The 18,120-nt window shown below is 35.3% G+C and overlaps 1 protein-coding gene across 2 annotated transcripts in view; it reads left to right on the forward strand.

The window, feature by feature from the left end:
• The window catches only part of NPAS3 (neuronal PAS domain protein 3), a 301,073-nt gene that overhangs the window by 58,564 nt on the left and 224,389 nt on the right, over window positions 1-18,120 (forward strand). The window contains exon 1 of one of the 2 annotated variants that reach the window (XM_015865013.1): window positions 10,473-10,493. The exons of the other annotated variant lie outside the window; for it this stretch is intronic. Coding sequence (XP_015720499.1) covers window positions 10,488-10,493 — 6 coding nt within the window. The 5' untranslated portion in view covers window positions 10,473-10,487. Of the gene's footprint in view, window positions 1-10,472; window positions 10,494-18,120 lie in introns of those variants that run through there. 2 annotated transcript variants of the gene reach the window in all.

Below are 18,120 nucleotides of genomic sequence, written 5' to 3' on the forward strand. Positions count from 1 at the left end.
AAATTTGGATGTTTCTGTCATGATTTTCTTTCTGAGATTGTCAGACTTTTACAGATGTTGTCTTATATCGTATAAACCAGTCATTGTCAAGGAATAACAACATTTTTAATATCCTGATACTAACAGATCACTTGCAAATGGAATGCAATATAACCTTTCAGAATATTCACACAAAAAATCCTGGGCAGCAAAGCAAATGTCTGCAAGTTGTAAAATTTTTGAGCTTTGGCCTATACCTATTAAGAATTACTGAATCCTGAATAAGGCATGAAATATGTACAATCATGTGGTAGAAACTTATTGTCTTATTCAATTGAGAAAAAATGAAATACAAAGCTAAAATCTAACATCAAGAACCTGTGCAGATGGATGGGAGAAATGCACCTGTGTGAACTATGTGAGGTTAGGAGGTGAGAAAATGAAGTATCTCTGTCCAATCTAAGATAAACATGTTCAACCCTGGAATGGCAACTACTACAGGATTCATAAAGAATGTTTGGTCTAAGAGAATGTTTCTCCCAAAAGTCAAATTATTTTGAATGATCTGACAGAACATGCCTTTTTTGAGGCATTTGTAGTCCTTTTTAAGCCTCAGAGCAGAAGGTGTTATGCTAACTAAAGCCCTTGGAATGTTTCGATGAACTTCTTGCCTTCTCTTAAAGAAAATTTGACATGTTGACACTCCTTCTAAAATTCTGATCTATGATAATCCATATAAATCCTATCTAGTCAGTTAGTTGGTGAGTGATTTACTCTTATGTGTACTATCTGACCACCCTTTCTTTTCAAGTGCTGGTGTCCTCTGCACAGGTCAGTTTGCACCTTGCTGGTCCTATATTAGCATACCTCCAGAAGGTGGATAGGTCAGGTTTCAGCTAGCAAGCCATGAAGGAATGTTCACTCTGCTTAAAAAGAGAATGAATGTTCTGCAGGAAGTGTTATTCTGATGTGGAAAGTACTAGAATTTAATGTGGGAACTTCAGATTGTGCAAATAATAGATCTTGGTTGAGCTGATCACATTCCTCAGTACTTAATGCATCCAACATCCATGAGATCTGAGTCAATTTTTCAGCTCACCACAGAGGTTTGGAAGGGAACAAAAAGTTTGAAACAAACAAAAAAAATCACCAAGAATCATGGCTTTTCAGTGCCTCCCTTCACTACTTTTTTTGGGAAGACAAATGTTGCAAAAATGCATATGCACTTGTTTGTGAGCTAGAAAGATTTCTGGTAATATGTATTCGTGCAAAAAAAGGTGCTGATGCTAAACAAAAGTATGAATTAGTTCTCTAAAAGCATATATTTAAAATACATTTCAGTGAGAGAATGAGGGAAGAGTAATGTTACTAAGAATGACTATGAAACATGAAGTTTACACATTACATGAAATTATTTTTGACACAGTAAAATGCATTCAATCTCTGCTTATTGTAATTCACTTTTATGGTGACTTGCTTAATAGTGGAATATATATCATTTATACTGCTATTCTTCAAGCTTTTAAATTGTAATATCCTCTCCTCAGTGACTGCCTGTCAATTTCTCTGATCTAAATTTGATTTCATAAATTAACTAAGCCAATTAAGTAGAGAGTTATGATTAGAATAAGAAGTGAAAGCAAATAAATATTAATCTACCATCCCAAAATTCTTCATTTCAGAATTCTCGTTCCTAGTGTAATCGAGACTTGCACAATGTTTTATTTTTGTTAATTCACCCTAACTGTCTTTAGATTATGTAATCAGTGTGGCATTTCATGGAATAAACAGATATTTTTAGGTGTTGTCATCTGTGCAAACAAGCCATGTAAGCACCACAGCCGAAATCCCACTTGTACTTCGATATTGCCCAGGTACCTTTCTTCTCCATTCTGTGTATCCCTTCATATTTGAATAAAGTCATAAGATATTGTTTCACCTGTGTGCTAGTGGTATGTGTCTCTAGTTCCCTTCTGTTGCTAATCCTCTGCACCTGCTCAGGTGGAACACAGCACCCATTTTAGTGCAGTCTTTTCTCAGGACTCCATTTATGAACCATTTATTAATCAGCTTTGATTGGTCTCATTCTTGGAAATTAACCACTCCATAATATGTTTTTTTGTTTGTTTGTTTTTCTGATTTTATGTTCTTAGTTCAGTACATCATCTATTTAGACCAGGTGTTATATCTTTTTTCTTTATTTGATACATTTCCAGGAGACCTTTTTCTTGAGGTGAATGTTTATTATTCCAGCCCTTTCTTAGTCCTGTTATTGTACACAGCACCATGGGCCAATAAACAGTATCAATTATAGATGCAAGGTTATTGCTAGAGAGCCTGGATATTGATCTCACATAAGTAAGAAATGGTTGAAGGAATGAACTTATTTGTTGGCAGGTGTCCATATCATGAAGCAATCACCATAAATATCTTCAGTCTGGCCTTTTCTTGACTCATATTACAAATATTAGGAGCTGAAAAATCAGAATGAATCAATACTGCATGCAGAGTTGGAACACATTATGTAGCCAACCTGTGAGGAAAGACATGCTTGCTCTGTATAAAAAATGGAGGCTTTTAGTCTCTGGGGCTGCCAGTTTGGTCCTTTGCAACAGGAATATCTTAAATAGCATTTATTTAAGAGGAAAGGTCAGCATTAGTTTCTCACATAATCTTTCTCACAGTTTCAGAATCAAAAAATAAAACACTTCCTTGTAAAGATGCTGAGTTGATTATAATGATGCAAGAGATTATAATATTGCTACTTTTCATATTTTCTTTAATAAAACAGGAGCAAGCATCTGGTTTTGCCATAAATTGTCAGGACGTATTCTGATTCTTTTGTCTCAAAAAGTATTCAAAATTGAATCCAAATGCTAGACTACCTAAAGCTTGATGTTACTTCAAGACAAGTTTTAATAAGGGATCACAGCTGAGATTACCTCAGTTGTTCAGTTGCAGCCTGGGCCAGGAGAAAAGCCCAAGTGATTGATCTTTGGGTTGAGATGGCATTAGTTAGCAAGCTCTCTGTGTAGCAGCAGAGCATCCAGAAGGAAGAATTAAAAAGAGGAAGGGAGAAGAAACGTTTATCACCCATTTACTAACATTTTATGGCAATGTTATGGTAAACTGAGAGATGAATGCCTACATTCATGTATTTTGCACTGTTCTGCAGCACTAATAACATTAAATCAGGCTTAATACTTCACACCAAATGTTCAGTAAAATAGGGGATGATGTGTGAATGTTTGTTGATGCTATACACTATGAGAACAGCATAAAAGTAGTGCTTGAATGGCATAAAATGCTGCAAAATAGAGATCAGAATTATGCTAATATCATGATAATATAAAAATATTAAGTCTCCAAATGACAGGATTACAACCCAACTATCTTCAGTCCCTAGGAACCTTTCAGCTAAGCTCATGGTAAATAAAACAGCCAGTCCTACACAGAAGTCTGATTACAAATTTAAACATTTGTGTTATTAGAACTGCACAAAACATTCACCTCTGGAGACTGAGGTTAAAATCTGATTTAGGTTGCTGGAGGATGTTAGTTTAGTTGTTCCAGCCTAGCAGACACTTCATTAGGTAATAGAATCAGCCCTCAATCTGGAAACCAGTTGGTAGGGTTAACATGTTCTCATTAGCAAAAGCTAGTACTGGTGTAGCTGAAGACTTACAGAACAAGTTGTAAGTAAATTGGCTGCCTGTATTAAAAAACATACTGATTACCTTAGTTGCTGTATAGGTATGTATCATGCATGTATTTGCCAGTTACTCTATGAAAGCCAATATGTAGTTTGCTCAGTAATCCAGGTAAAGAAAGATGAAGAGGAAGATTGCAGGTGTACATTCAAAGAAAAGGACATGACTGAAGTATAATATGAAGTTTAAGCATGGAATGAAGATCATAGTTCACATTATTCATCAGTCTGGTATTATCAGACGTTACTATTCTTTTTTATATTTCAGATAGAAAGTACAAGTATTTATTGTTCGTGTGTATTTATTTCTGTGCAGGTACAAACACTGTGGGTTTTATTACCTTAACAGAGTCATTGGAGAGATCTTTTTCAGTAATTGCTGTACTTTTATTATTGATCCTTTTTTACTATTCATTTTGTTTTCTATAGTTATGTACAATACCATATATTGCAAGAATTTAATGATAATCTATATCTATCCAAATACTGGAGATATTTAAGTCTTTGCTTGTCAATAATATCAATTTTTTTCTCTTATTTTATTCCCTTTTCTCTTACTTTATTTTTAAGAAGGCATTTTAAATTCCAGAAGATATAAGCTACATATAGTTGAACCACTGTAAAGGCCTAACACATCAGTAAATGTCACTAAAGTGTCAACCCTTTGCATCATAACTGCAGTTCATTTCTCAGCATTGACAGTGATGTTTATACTGGATAAGGATTGGAATGGGCATATTTCCAGATCTTAATTACATCAGGCATAGAGATGAGGAACTGCATTTTTCCTCATGGGGAAGGGAGAGTAGAGCTGAATTTGGCCATCCAGAGTCCTGTGCGTCTGCATTTATCTAGAGATAATAGGATTAACTTAAGCTATGGGACTTCCATAGCTAGAACTGCCTTGCTGCCTTCAGCAGTGGTCTAATAAGGATAGATATAATTGAGCAAATGATGAATAAGAATAAAAGAAAGAACACAATATAAGCAATTTGTTTTTGAATAAATGATGACAAATTGGATTGTATCCAATTCCTTCTGAGTTGGTTAGAAGATAGCAATACAAATCCATTCTTTGATGTAACTTTGTGGTGAAATGTATATCTTCTCTGTTTCTCTGTTTTTACCACCTTATCTTAAATCTCACACATAAAATATCTTTTAAAGTTTAAGGAAAAGAAAAGGAAGAGGAATTACAATGTTTGTTTGGTATTATTAAGAGGCTTTTGAATGCTGCTCATGTAAAGTTAAAGATGCCCAAAATTTACATGGCTGCACAGGTAAAATTTTGGATTTCTGATCCATATCCACTTATTGAGTTTAGCCTGTTAACTGTTTAGCATTTATTTTCTCTTTCTTCATTTCCCAAAGAGAAAAACAAACATGTTCAATGTAGAGCAAATGCAATGATTAATTAGATCACTGACTGACAAAGATTACTATAATTTATTTAAATAAAGTTTTTTTTTTTGTTTTTTTTTTTTTTTCATTTTAGTAAGGGCACTTAAGTATAACTAGGTTGATTTCCAGAGAAAAATCACAATAGTGAAATAATAATTAAATATCAAAAAGTCTCTTTGTCATAATTTTCTGTCTTTCAATACACACTTGGTAGACTTCACTTCTTGTAAAAGACATAATAATTTAGTTATCATTTATTTTTATGCTTGTTATCTACACTGTGCATCTATGAATATAGCAACCTGTGTCAATAGGGCTCCTCTGGTTGCAGTTGCAAATTTCATGGATATGATTGTCTGCAAAGACTGCTCTAGAGATGTGGAACTAGGTTCAGAATTGAGTGGTAGACTAAAAGGTCATGATCAGTTTTCATTTGTTCCTCCATTTTGTGGAGGAATTAATCTGATGCTATAAGATTGTAAGGAGGCTGTGGTAGGTAGAACCAGTTATTCCAGAGCAGGCTTGTCACTGCCATTTGCTCCCACATTCCTTCATTTCTTGAAGGTGTTCCTAACATTGAAGTGCTGCAGCTAATGGTTGGGCTGTCAAATTGCTCCATTTACATACATTTTGTTATTTACCTGCTGAAAAGTTTGCATATGCTATTGCATCTCTTATAAATCTAAGCTCATGTTAAAAAATATCATTACCCTATCAGACTATTAAGAACAATGTTAGTACATTTTATATGCAAGGTCACATATTAATAACAGTGCAGACACAGTGACAGAAACCTTAAGAAAAGAAATCATAAAAAGCCACGGAGGCCAATCTAGTTAAGTGGGGAAAAGCAACACAGATTACTACAAGTAATAAGCTGAAGACTTTTAAGGAAATGTAAGCAGTCTGTTTAGGGGAGGACTGGGAGATCTATGAGCCTAAGCAGAAGCAAGTTAAAAGGATAATTACAAGAACTAAAAGAAATACTGAATGTTGCATTGTGGAATATATCAACAAATGATAAAGAGTTCTTCAAATATATTTGCAGGAGACAGAAGGTAAAGGAGAAAATTAGTTCACCAGAAATGAGTGTTGGGAATTGGGAGACAATGTAATACAGAAATAGAGTTTGGTTTTGCTTTTCTATTTACAGGCCCTTCTCAGAAATGTTAGCATATGAGTTCTAGAGAGTATGGGGTTACCAAAGCAATGAAAATGGTTCTGTAAGGGCTGAATTTTATAATGAAGATAAGTACAAATTTGTTACTTCAGTTGGATATTTAGTGGAAGTTACCTAATGAAGCACATACAACTGTTGTCATGAAGCAGAAGTTCAAAAGCTGAACAGTGCAAGAATAAATAAGCTGGATTGAGGTTTCTGGTCATAGAGTTTTGGGGGGTTTTTGGTTGGTTGGTTGGTTGGTTGGTTTTGTTGATTGTTTTGAGAAGTAGTATACTTCTATAACATTACCCTTTTTAAGGGAATCAGGTAAACAATACATACCAGCTAAGCAAATCGAATCAGCTATGCATCAGGTAACTTCACTTCTAGTCTGGAGTTGTAGTTCTAAAGTATTTCTGAGTTACATGTTTAAATGGACATGAGGAAATATTACTTCTCAGAAAGGGTGGTCAGGCACTGGAATGAACTGCCCAGGGAGGTAGTGGAGTCATCGACCCTGGGAGTGTTCAAGGAAAGACTGGATGTTGTGTTGAGGAACATGGTTTAGTGGGAGCTATTGGTAATAGGTGAACGGTTGGACTGGATGATGTTTTAGGTCTTTCCAACCGTGGTGATTCTATGATTCTATGATTCTACATTAGAGGGATGTGCCCAACCCTACAGAAATTCTCAAGCAGGTGAAGACATTGCTGTCACATGATGTAGGGGCCAGTGTTGATACTTATTTGTACTCAGATTTTCTGGTAACTCAGTGTTGAGCAAAATTAGAGAAAGAGGAATTCATTTGTTATGAGCATTAGCAAAGTTGCTTTTGCAGTAGACACTTCTGATAAAGTACTCTGAGTGGTATGTTTAGAAATATTAACAGATTACTGATATATGCACAAAGGAAAATAAATTAATAGAGTTTTAAAATAGGTTAAATAACGATCCCATTGAAATCAGTAGTTCTGCTACAAACTGCAGTGGAGCCTCATTCAAATCTGTAGTAGTTTGCTTTATTTTCAATTAACATCAGCATAATGAAAATCTGATATCTTATTTAATTTGGATCTTAGCAATGAATGGCTAACATTTTTAGAAAGAATTGTCTTGGAAGCTTTAACATGTGTAGTGTTAGGATATTGCATATTATCTGTATTCTCAATGGAATGAAAATATTTTCAGGTTACTCATACAAGAAACTCACCTGGTTAATAATTGTATAGCAACAGCCAGCAAAAGAAATATAATAAATACAGCTGAATTCAGTTAATTAGTTATGTGATAATTCTTGTCAACTGATTTGCACCTGCATTCATCTGTTATGACTTTCACCCAGACTCTTAGCATATCTGTCCCTAAACGACATAACAAATCACATTGGCAAGAAATCCTATATCATCATTATGAATCCTAGTATAATGGAATCGCATTCACTACTCCACTACTTGGATTAGTTTGAGACTCAAAATTAGCAAAAATGCATTTCACTGGGATCAGTGGAGTTCCAGAGGTACAAACTCTGTGAAGGACATCTTTGTCACTGGGGAAATTCTTGAATTTCATTGAGCTTTAGTTGAAATATATTTTACCAAATTTAAAGTGATTTAAATTTATACTAACTCCAGAGATTGCATTCCAAAATACCTTGGTAGTTCCATTCACAGTGTTCCACTGGAAAGTTTAACTAATTTTTCCTCCTTTTAAACTTCCACTGAAGTTTTGGAATAATTAAATACTTCAAAACTTAAAGGAAATTTCATCTAATTCCACATTTTTTGTCTCTATCACCATCTCCTTCACCAAAAAGAAAGACAGCTCTTTAGCAGCAAGCCTTTCAAATTTGTGTATAAAGAAAATTAAAATTCAATATTTTATCTATTTTATGTATTATTTTTTTAAAATATTTTCACAACTCCCTCAGCTCACACAGAAGACCCTGTCTCCATGAATTGATGTCCAAACTGTATAAAATTCAGTATTAGCATCAAAAATTAAGATAGGACAAGAATATTGCATATGCTTTAGTAACATGCAGAAGCTGGAACTTGTTTTCAAAAGCATGTGTTGACTATGCACAGTTCATATATTCTGTTAATGTCAATATTAATACATGAGATCTGTTCCAAAAGTAACACCTCAAATTTTAATTATTTATTGACACATGATGCCAGAAGAGGATGTTTGTGGTATCAGTAGAGTTTGAACCTTCCTTCTAATATCCCACTACATTTTGTTGCTGTGGGACAGATGGCAATAGAGGGGCAGTCCAACAAAATTGTGTCTAAATGGAAGTGTGTATGAAGCAAAGGTGTGTCACTGAATTCCTCCATGCAAAAAATAGGTACCCAGTGACATTCATTGATACTTTCTGGTTTTTGGAGACCAAAATATGGGTGTGACCACAGCACGGCAGTGAGTGGTGTGTTTCAGCAGTGGTGGCAGAAATGTGGAAGACAAGCCATATTCCGGACAGCCATGCAGATTCTTATGAGTGCGACATTCAGCTCCTATTCATTACTGGAAAAAAATGCATAGCTAATGGTGAGTGACTGTGTTGAAAGAGAGTGTTTTGTAGCTGAGAATTTGTTCTATCAAATAGTGTTATTGTGCTCGTTGCTGTAGTTTCCATGGAAATAAGTAGGAGGCATTACTTTTGGGGTACAGAGAACTGTGAGCTTTGAGATAGTGCTAGATGCTGCATGACTATCAAATGAATTTGCTCTAAACATTGCCCCAAGATAGTAGTTGATGCCATTTTATCTTGTGTAATTTCAATTGTACTGTTCTTAGTGGTATTCCAGGGGGCTGAGGAAGCCACTTGACCTTCTAGTAAAAGTTTATCCACATTCATTTCTGGAAAGAGGTTTTATTTTTTATAATGCATCTTATTGTTGCCGCTTTCTCCCAGAATCCCAATAAGACAACAGATGTACCAGGAAGCAAATAAACACTCATAGCATCCAAGCTATTGAGATTAATGTGGTGAACTGGGAAATGTTTTTGCAGTTTTACCTTAGATTACTAGTGGTACTTGGTGCTTATTACCTACAGGCTTGAAAGTATACATGCCAAGAGAATAACTGTCTAAAAGGTTTAATGATACTTGTGAAGCAGTCAACCATTATTTCACTGTGTCTGTTTCAACTACCTGAAAGACTCAGGTTAAATAATGATTGAGTGCTTCCACTTTATGCCACATGCAATAAAGGCATTGCTCTGTATATCATATGTAATACTATGTAGCAGTTGTAAAGTGTTTTATGTGTACACTGTGCTTTATGACCATTAACTAATTAATGCTTACAATGGCTCAGTAAGGTAAACAAGTAGGTACTGTCACCCATTATTATCATACTGTTACAATGTCATGCTTTGTTTATGAATTTTTCTACTTGCTTTGTAATGCCATATATAAAAGTACAATAAAAACAATTGAAAATAATGAAAGAGAAGGGAAAGTATCTTTCAGAAGCAGATATGACAATGTTTTTTTATTAACTGTCAGCTAATGTAGTCAAAGTGTACAATAACTTCTTAAGGGAAGAATATAAAATGAACTTCACCTATTTTATTTAGTAGATCAAATATTCTAGGAGGCAGAGACTAATTAGCTGTCTTTTTAAAAAAAGAAGTACAAGTGCATCATATATAGGGTAAAACCTCATTTTGAAAAGTTACAAGATTTTGTTGCAGGGAACCATTTTAGGTTCAGAATCTCAAAACAAATATGATGTATACAAATGATTTATTTCAAATACAGCTAACTAAATATGGTTTTGAAAATACATGGGGTAATAGATAAAACCTAGTGGATTTTTTGTTTCAGCATTATTCATAGAGGTAGGTATATGTGTGCTGAGTTGCCAAACTTTGAAAGTACAGTAGTGTTTTATTTCAGATTAGGGGCACAGTTTTTAAGTGATTCCCATCATCTCCACATACCATGCTTTTCTTCACATTATGAAGCAGTACTGGAGCACCTGAACTACATTCCATTTGGATGAAACTAAAGCACATGAGTTCCCAAAGTGCTGCCTAAAGCACTGCAGCTGTTAATGGCTATTACTCAGTTTCTAGGAGCAACTTAGACCTAGTGTGAAGTAAAGCCCTCTGAAAAGCTGATAGGTGAAACTCAAGGTCCTTAGCACCACCTGTTTCACTCTACAGAGCACTCCTACTGAGCTGCACTATTTGGAAATACAGACATAGCTCTACTAAGAACTACAAGATATGACTGTAAGTAGCTTTCAATTCTGTGTATTCTTCCATTATAATTTTTAGAAAATGCTGAAGAGGTTTAATGATAAGATCCTATTGATATTTAACAGTGTTTAGGTTTCAAAGTTTGATTGCCTTTCTTTGCAGGTTCAAATGAAAATATATCAGTCTTTCATTATGATATTCAGAGAAATAAATACAGAATGTAGTTTTGATTGATTAATTTTACCTGTCAATTTACTTACACTGCTATGTATCTGCTGTGTGAATTCAACTGTTGTACTTTGTACAGTTAACATTTAGAATCAGGAAAACCCTCAATGGGGATTTTTTTTCCTCATGGTTCTTTGGCTGTTTAAAAAATAGGTGGACTGGAATGATTGTATTTTTCCCATTGAAAGGAGATAATCTCTTAGATATTTCTATAAGTTTTTGCTTCTTTGATTCTACAGTGCTAGATGTTCCACAAAGTAAATTTTAGCTTATTTCAACTACTAATTCCTTAAATATACTTTGCAGAGTAGGAAGCTTGCTGATACAACGTCCCTGGCTAACAGTGAAGGCTATAGGAGCTTGTGACAAGTGAACATACTTCTGAAACAAAATTACAAGAGAAAAAGAATAGAGAAAAAAAATGGCCCAAATTCTGAACATTAATAGTGTTTATAATGCTGGTTTTGAAAAAATACTGTATTTCATGAAGTGTTCATTGGGAGGTACTGAGTATTGTAGTTTGTAGTCACATAATGACATTCACAGCTGAAAGTAATTCACTCTTTTTCACAGCTGAAAGTAAGCTACAGGCCAGAAAGTCACCACTTTCTGGTTTTAGCAGTGGCTGAGCTTTGGATCCAACACACAAAAAAAGTGCTACAATTTTAAGCTTTGAGAAATAACCTCAAGAAAATATTATGAATTGGCTAGGTTCAGAATTGGGGTGGATGATTAGATTCCAGTACTTCCTGCTGAGTGGTACATGCTTGTTTTGCAGTACAATTTTAGTCAGAGATTTAAACAGAATGTGCATGTCTATTCAGTCTCTCAGCTTTGTGGAGCTGCTTTTCAGTGATTTTTTTAATCTGTGCAGATCCAGTGTTTTCCATATGTTTTTCAAATGTCATGGTAGCGTACTGCAGAATAGGAGTTTTAATTAGAATTATGTTCAGATCATAAAAAAAACTTCACTGCTTTTAGGGAGAGGCGGTGTTGTCCTAGTTTTACTTGGCTGATATGGTTCCTTTTTCTAAGGAAGTAATAAGGCCTCCATTCATAAAACAGGGTAATGACATACTAAAGATTTTGTTCATGCTTTCCCAAAGACAATGACATATGCAGTGTATGTTTATACCAGACATAGGTAAAGAACATTCCATTAAATGCAGGCATTTCTTTTATCAAGTTATTATAGTTTCTGTATTTTACAGTGATAATGACAATACAGTAATAATAATAGGATTTTGGAATTTTTACTTTTGAGAAAAATTATGAAGTATTTACATAGGCCCGAAACCAACCTTGGGGGGTAAAAAACAACTGCTTTGGCTTATTCTATTAGCTTTTCTCTGTTAATTTTTTTTCTAGGTCTGTTGAGTACAGTATACAGTGACATTGTAAGTGGGATGTATTTTTTCACATCGGTGCCTTGTTAATGCTGTTCATTAATCTAGAACCATGAGCACTTGTTCAGAGGTAGTTAGATATTCCATATTTCTGTAAGGTTTGAGGGAAGGGTGACAGCTCACTTACAGCATCAGAAGCCAGATCTCATTGCATTGTCATGTCATTTTTAATACTGATAAAATAGCAGAGGTTGCATGTGAACTCGCAGCCTGTAAATGCAATTGGAGTAATACAGCAGCACAATCTAAAGTAAGTCATTCCATCAACTTCTAGTATCCTGGAGCTTTGAGAGTTTAAAATAGAGTTAGTAGTAAATTGCTATGTGAAAAATATATATGAATTTTATTATACAGCAGGTTAATTAGGTTTATGGAAGTTTGTTATTGTTTTAAAACCTGCTAGTTTTTATATTTGTTTTTTAAGTAGTGTTTTATATTATGTGTCCATAGTGCACTGAGGTCCCTATAAAGGTCAGTATATCATAATCTTCATACAGTGCTCTGTTATGCCATTCAGGTAACTAACATGGCCATCTTCCTGGTCTGTACAAGTTTATAGTAATAAGTTTAATTTGTTTTAGGATTCCTACACAATTTTAAACAGAAGTAGTCATAATAGATTTGTCATCTTTAATCACTGTATTCAAATTTGAAAGTCATCTTTAAATACTAAAAATGTTGTTGACAATACTTAAGTCACATTATATTAAGAAATTTGTATACACCACTGTGAGGTTTTTTCAATACATAGCTTACGGTATGTAGTTTTTCCAATATATAGTTTTAAATATCCAGTCTTTTCATTTTGCTTATTGTTGGAAATTAGAATCAAAGATTGGTTTGGACTGGGAGAGACCTTAGAGATCGTTTAGCATCAACTCCCTTGTCATGGGCAGGAACACTTTCCACTGGACAAGGCTGTCCAAAGCCCCATCCATCCTGGCCATGGGTACTTCCGAGGGTAGGGTGTCTACATCGTCCAAATTCAGATACAAGCCTCCTGTTCCTTCATAAATAAATTAATCCCTATAACGTCATTATATCTTCTACTTCAACCACTTTGGGAACAGTTGTCATTCTATTTTATGATAAACCTGGGCATAATTTCTTGTGATGGGCCAGAATTGCTGCAGTGTAAAACCACCAGTGAGAGCATACCAGCAGATAGAGCTTCCATGGGGCATGGTTGTTATCTTGACAGGTTTTTATATATCTAAGCAACTACTAAAATTATAGATTTGACTGCTAGTGCTCATTAAACTGCAGATCAGATAAAAGCTAAAATGAAAATCCAAGTGTTTAAAAAGAGGCACTACCAGCCCTACTGCTACAGGCTCAGAAGATGGCACAAGGCTAGATCTTACAGAAAAGCTGCAAATGGACAGAGCTTTGCTGTGTTCAGTGGTGCCAGCTCGCTTATTCCTCCTTTGTAAGTGGACTAACAGTTTGCTGTAAAACTGCACCTCCTACAGATAAATACATGTTCTGAGATGCTTCTGTGCTTTTTGTAATTCTTGAGGGTAGAATATTAACTGAATTTTAAACAATGCATTAGGGAAAATTAAGCATCAAAAATATCAGAAGGGTTTCCTTAGAAAGGAATGCAATTTAAATTTTACTGAAATAAGCTCATATTCAAATGGGCATCCTATTCAAATGAGTTAGATTTATTTTTTTTTTTGGTACTGTTATGTACATCTATAATAAAAGCAATGTGAAAATAGCATTCAGAGAATTTCACAGTAGGGGTTATAATTGTGCTCACTTAGGGACCTGATCTGCCATTGATACATGTGCATAATTCCCATTAACAGTAATAGGAGTAACGCATGCTTTTTGATGGCAGAATGGATTCTTACTCTGAGTGCTACCATATTACCATTCCTACTGTGATAATAGCAATATCATATTGCCATGATAATAGATGCATCACTGGAGCTAAATTAAGATTCTCAGAACCAGAACTGTGTAAGGAAAAGCAGGAATAACACCTGAATGGTAGTATATAGGGCAAGAAAATAAAAACTTAAGATAATAGGACAGAACACATGCAAGCGAATGGTCCTTTCTACACATTTTTGAGCTAAAAAGTGTGGCAATATGGCCTGGCTCTGGATCACTGTGCAAAGACCACTACCTGCCTTTCTTTGAAGCATGGATGATACTGGAAGGAGCAAGGAATACTGAAGCAGTCAGAAGGATGACAGGTTTGTCTCCCCTGCAGTTGTTGCTAACATGAGCAGGGGCTCTGTCACATTGAAAATACTAACTCTGGCCCACCCGCTTGCAGAAGGTGTATTTTTGACCTTTCTTGTGTCTCAAGGGAGCCCACCCAGCAGGGATCAGATCACTGCCTTATTTTCGTTCTGGAGGGGAACTTGCTGCCCTCTCACAGAGCAGAGTCCCAGTAGCTTCCAGTGCTGATCTCAGAGGATCCTCTTGCAGTGCTCTGGAAATTTTTACTGCTCCAAGTGTGCATCAACCTTTGAGAAATTTCACTAGCAGCTGGGGTCTTGAAATCATCATTATTTATACTTAGAAATACAATGATTGAAGAGATGAAAAAAGTTTAAAACAACAAAGCAGCTTTTGTGCACTTCACCTTCCCCGTTGCCTAACATTTTCATCAAAGTTTAGACAGTCCCACAACCACCATGTGTAGGAATGGGGTTCACTCTCTTTTCCTGCAGTGATTGTGTGTCCCTTGGGACCAAGAGCTCAGGTTTTTATCTGTTCAGTTTTGCCTGCCTGACTCACCATCCCCTATAGAAAGGAACATTCTGCTTTTACGAGGACTCGCAGAGAGCTTCTGCAGGGTTTAACCCTCTGAACCATATAGCAGGCAGCATAAAACCATGCAGATACACAGAGAGATATATTGGGTGCATTAAAATATTACTTGGAGCTACAGCGTTCTTCAAACACTTGCTACACCTGGTGTCTAAAATCCTCAGTACAAGAATAGAAATAATCTACTTTGTGTTTTAATATGCAGAAGTTGCCACACAATCAAGCCTGAGTTTTATGTATCTGCAACTGCCACAGGTAAAATAGCATTCCTAATAAAGTCTCTACTGGTGTCGGGCGTGAATGAAATTCCTCAGGTATTTGAATATACCTGCTCAGATAGGAGGCATGGAGAAATCCTTTCTTTGCTTTGTTAGTAAGCTCTTATTTACCACTGCATGCAATGGAAGTTGCTTTGGAAAGAAATTTGAATGTTGTATGCAATCTGGGAGCGTATTTAAAGCTGTTACTTTCATTGTTTCTATTTATTTATTTATTTATTTAATTCCTTCATACTAGTGCTAATGTAAAGGACGAGGATTGAAGAGAGGATCTTCTTTTCCTAGGCAATGTGTTATTGATGAGCTGGCATTTGCCCTGGGGCTCTCCCTGAGGATTGCTTACATCTATTACTCACCGACATCGATTGGTTAATTTGATAATTCTATCACCAATCAGCTTGGGCCTGACCTTTTGCCATGGCAATGATGGCAGAGTCTTCATTTTTACATTGCAGACCTGCTAGATTGACCTTTCTGAGGAGAATGTCAAGACATCCCTTGATCTTAACCTGTCACTAAATTTGTTAGAATTACTCTGTCCCTTAACCTTGATCTATTGTATTTGTAATGTTCAGGATACACAGTTGGTGTTGAAATATTCTGAAATAAGTTCTGTTGGTCTAATAACACTTTCATAATTAAAAATCTACTTCATGATAGGAAAGGGTACATTTCAGAAAGTTTTCATGTTCATTTTCCTCCTATTCAACTGTGTAGTTCTTGCTGCAAAGTCCATTGTGGTACAAATACCTTCCCTTGCAGTGACCACATGCATAAAAATAATTTTTCATTCCTGCTCTTACAGATTTGTGAACTAAATGAGATTTGTTCAGTTACCAAAACAAGTCAGAGCTACTCTGTAAGGGATTTCTAATGCAAAGAAAACGATGCAGTGAGTTAAAGATGAATATATTTTGTTTCACTGTCCCCTGAGAAAGTTTTCCTCGTCTCCAGCTGTGCCCCCAAAATTACCTGGAGCTTAGGCAAATTTGCAGTTTTTCTGCGAGTAATTTACATGACCTGTTCATTTCTACAGTCTTTTCATTCCTTAAGTTAAAACACTGTGCTATTCTGTCATCGTACTGTGTATATTTTTCAACAAGGATGTATTTGTTTAGTGTTTAGTATTTGTTTTTAATAAATCACGTGTCACGTAACCCTGCTTACAAGTGTGCGTAATAATGGCAGCATTTTGCCTGTAGTAAAGTGTAACTATCACCATGTGATATTTCAGATCTACAGTACATTAAATTTATTATAGAGAACTGAGAAAAGAAGTTGGGGCTTTGTTTTGTTGATATTTGCAAGATCTCTCTGCATGTGAAGGTTAAGTCCTTCTTTTCCATTTCCTCTTTCCGTTTCTTTTCCCTTAAAACTTATCCTGTTTTCTCCTTAGGAGAAAATTCAAGGGCACCACTTTGTGACTCTGATTGCATTAAGTGTTCAGCTCAAATGAAAGGAGAATACAAAGAAATTGTTTTTTTTTTTATTCTCCCTATGTTTTCTGCAATTGTGTGCATGTGTGTAGATAATTCGGTTATCTGTAAGGGATCTAATTTGGGTCAATCTGTGGTTAAAGGTCTTTCTTTAAGTAAAAGGCAGTTGATAAGAGTTGTAATTCCTAGTGGGATTGTTGGGTTTTCTTGTTTGTATCTGTGTTGGATTTTATTATTTTTTTTTAATTATTGTTGAACGTGACTAATATTGTGGAAATCACATTTGAATGAAATTTTGTAAAATCTGCTGTGTGTTCAGAAAATAGATGCTTTCCTACTAAATGGAAACCTGAAGCAAATCTGTAAGGGCAAGTTAGAGGCTGTTTGGCTGTTAGGAAAAGAAATATTCCATTCAGGAACTAAAATTATCTAGGCATATAGATGTATGTACTTAACTGGGATTGCTACCTCATGTTGTATTTCAGGAAACAAAGTTACTTTGAGGAGTGAAAATAATGCAGTAACTGTTAGTAACTGTTTCTTTCTTTTTTTTTTTTTTTTTCCTCTCTTTAGCATAGTACTGTCTGTTGTAGTACATGTGAGCAGTATGTATGCTCCACTACAATCCAGCTTTTAGTAGTCACTGAGCATCACATCAAAAAGATTGTTTTGCTCCAATCAGTGCATAGTAATCATAGTACACAAATCAAGTGGAGAGCTTATAAACCCAGTGTTTCTAGACATACTGTTCAGATTTCTTTGCAGAATAGGGTTCTAACTTATGTGACAATTAATGCAAGTTAGAGTACTTGCATGCTTCCAGTTTTTAGCAGTGCCTGTATATTGATGCATATTATTGTTTTAAGAAGATAACATGAGGACCACAAATAGACAGACCGTGGTTATTGTTGAGGAAAGAGGCACTTTTAACTAGCCAGTGAAACTCTTACAGGGGAGAAAGAAATTTTAATTGTATAATTATTATGGGTTTTTGGGGAGGAGATACAGTGTCCACATAGCATGCCACACATCTGTATGCATTGCCTCACTGTATATGCCTTGTGTTTGCTGTACTGTTTTTGAGTTAATCTGAATTTTGTAGCTGACACATTTGAGGGATATGTATCTTTCATTACTGTTAAACACAATTTGATCAGATCCAATTGAAAGCCAGCTTCTTTGCACAGTCCTGAAAGGGCCGCTTATTCTGATCCTGAGAACTTCCTCTAAGAAAAGCTATAGTTTTTGAGAAATTAGTGCAAAGTGGTTTTGTAATGAGAACATTTTTTGCTAAAAGTGAAGTTGAGACCAAGTGAATTCATTTCCCTTGTAATCTCAAGCAAATTCCAGTCTAAGCCTTCTTTTCACAGAAAATTAAACTAAAATGAAATCTGTTTCATATAGAGCAGAACATGCCCCCTGCTAATTAAAAACAACACAGGAAGACTGAAACAAGAGTAAGAAAATGTGTATTGAAAAATTGAAAGACTACTCAGTTATCTCTTTCATTTACAGTTATGGA

The sequence above is a fragment of the Coturnix japonica genome, chromosome 5, assembly GCF_001577835.2.
Source record: "Coturnix japonica isolate 7356 chromosome 5, Coturnix japonica 2.1, whole genome shotgun sequence".
Lineage (NCBI taxonomy): Eukaryota > Metazoa > Chordata > Aves > Galliformes > Phasianidae > Coturnix > Coturnix japonica.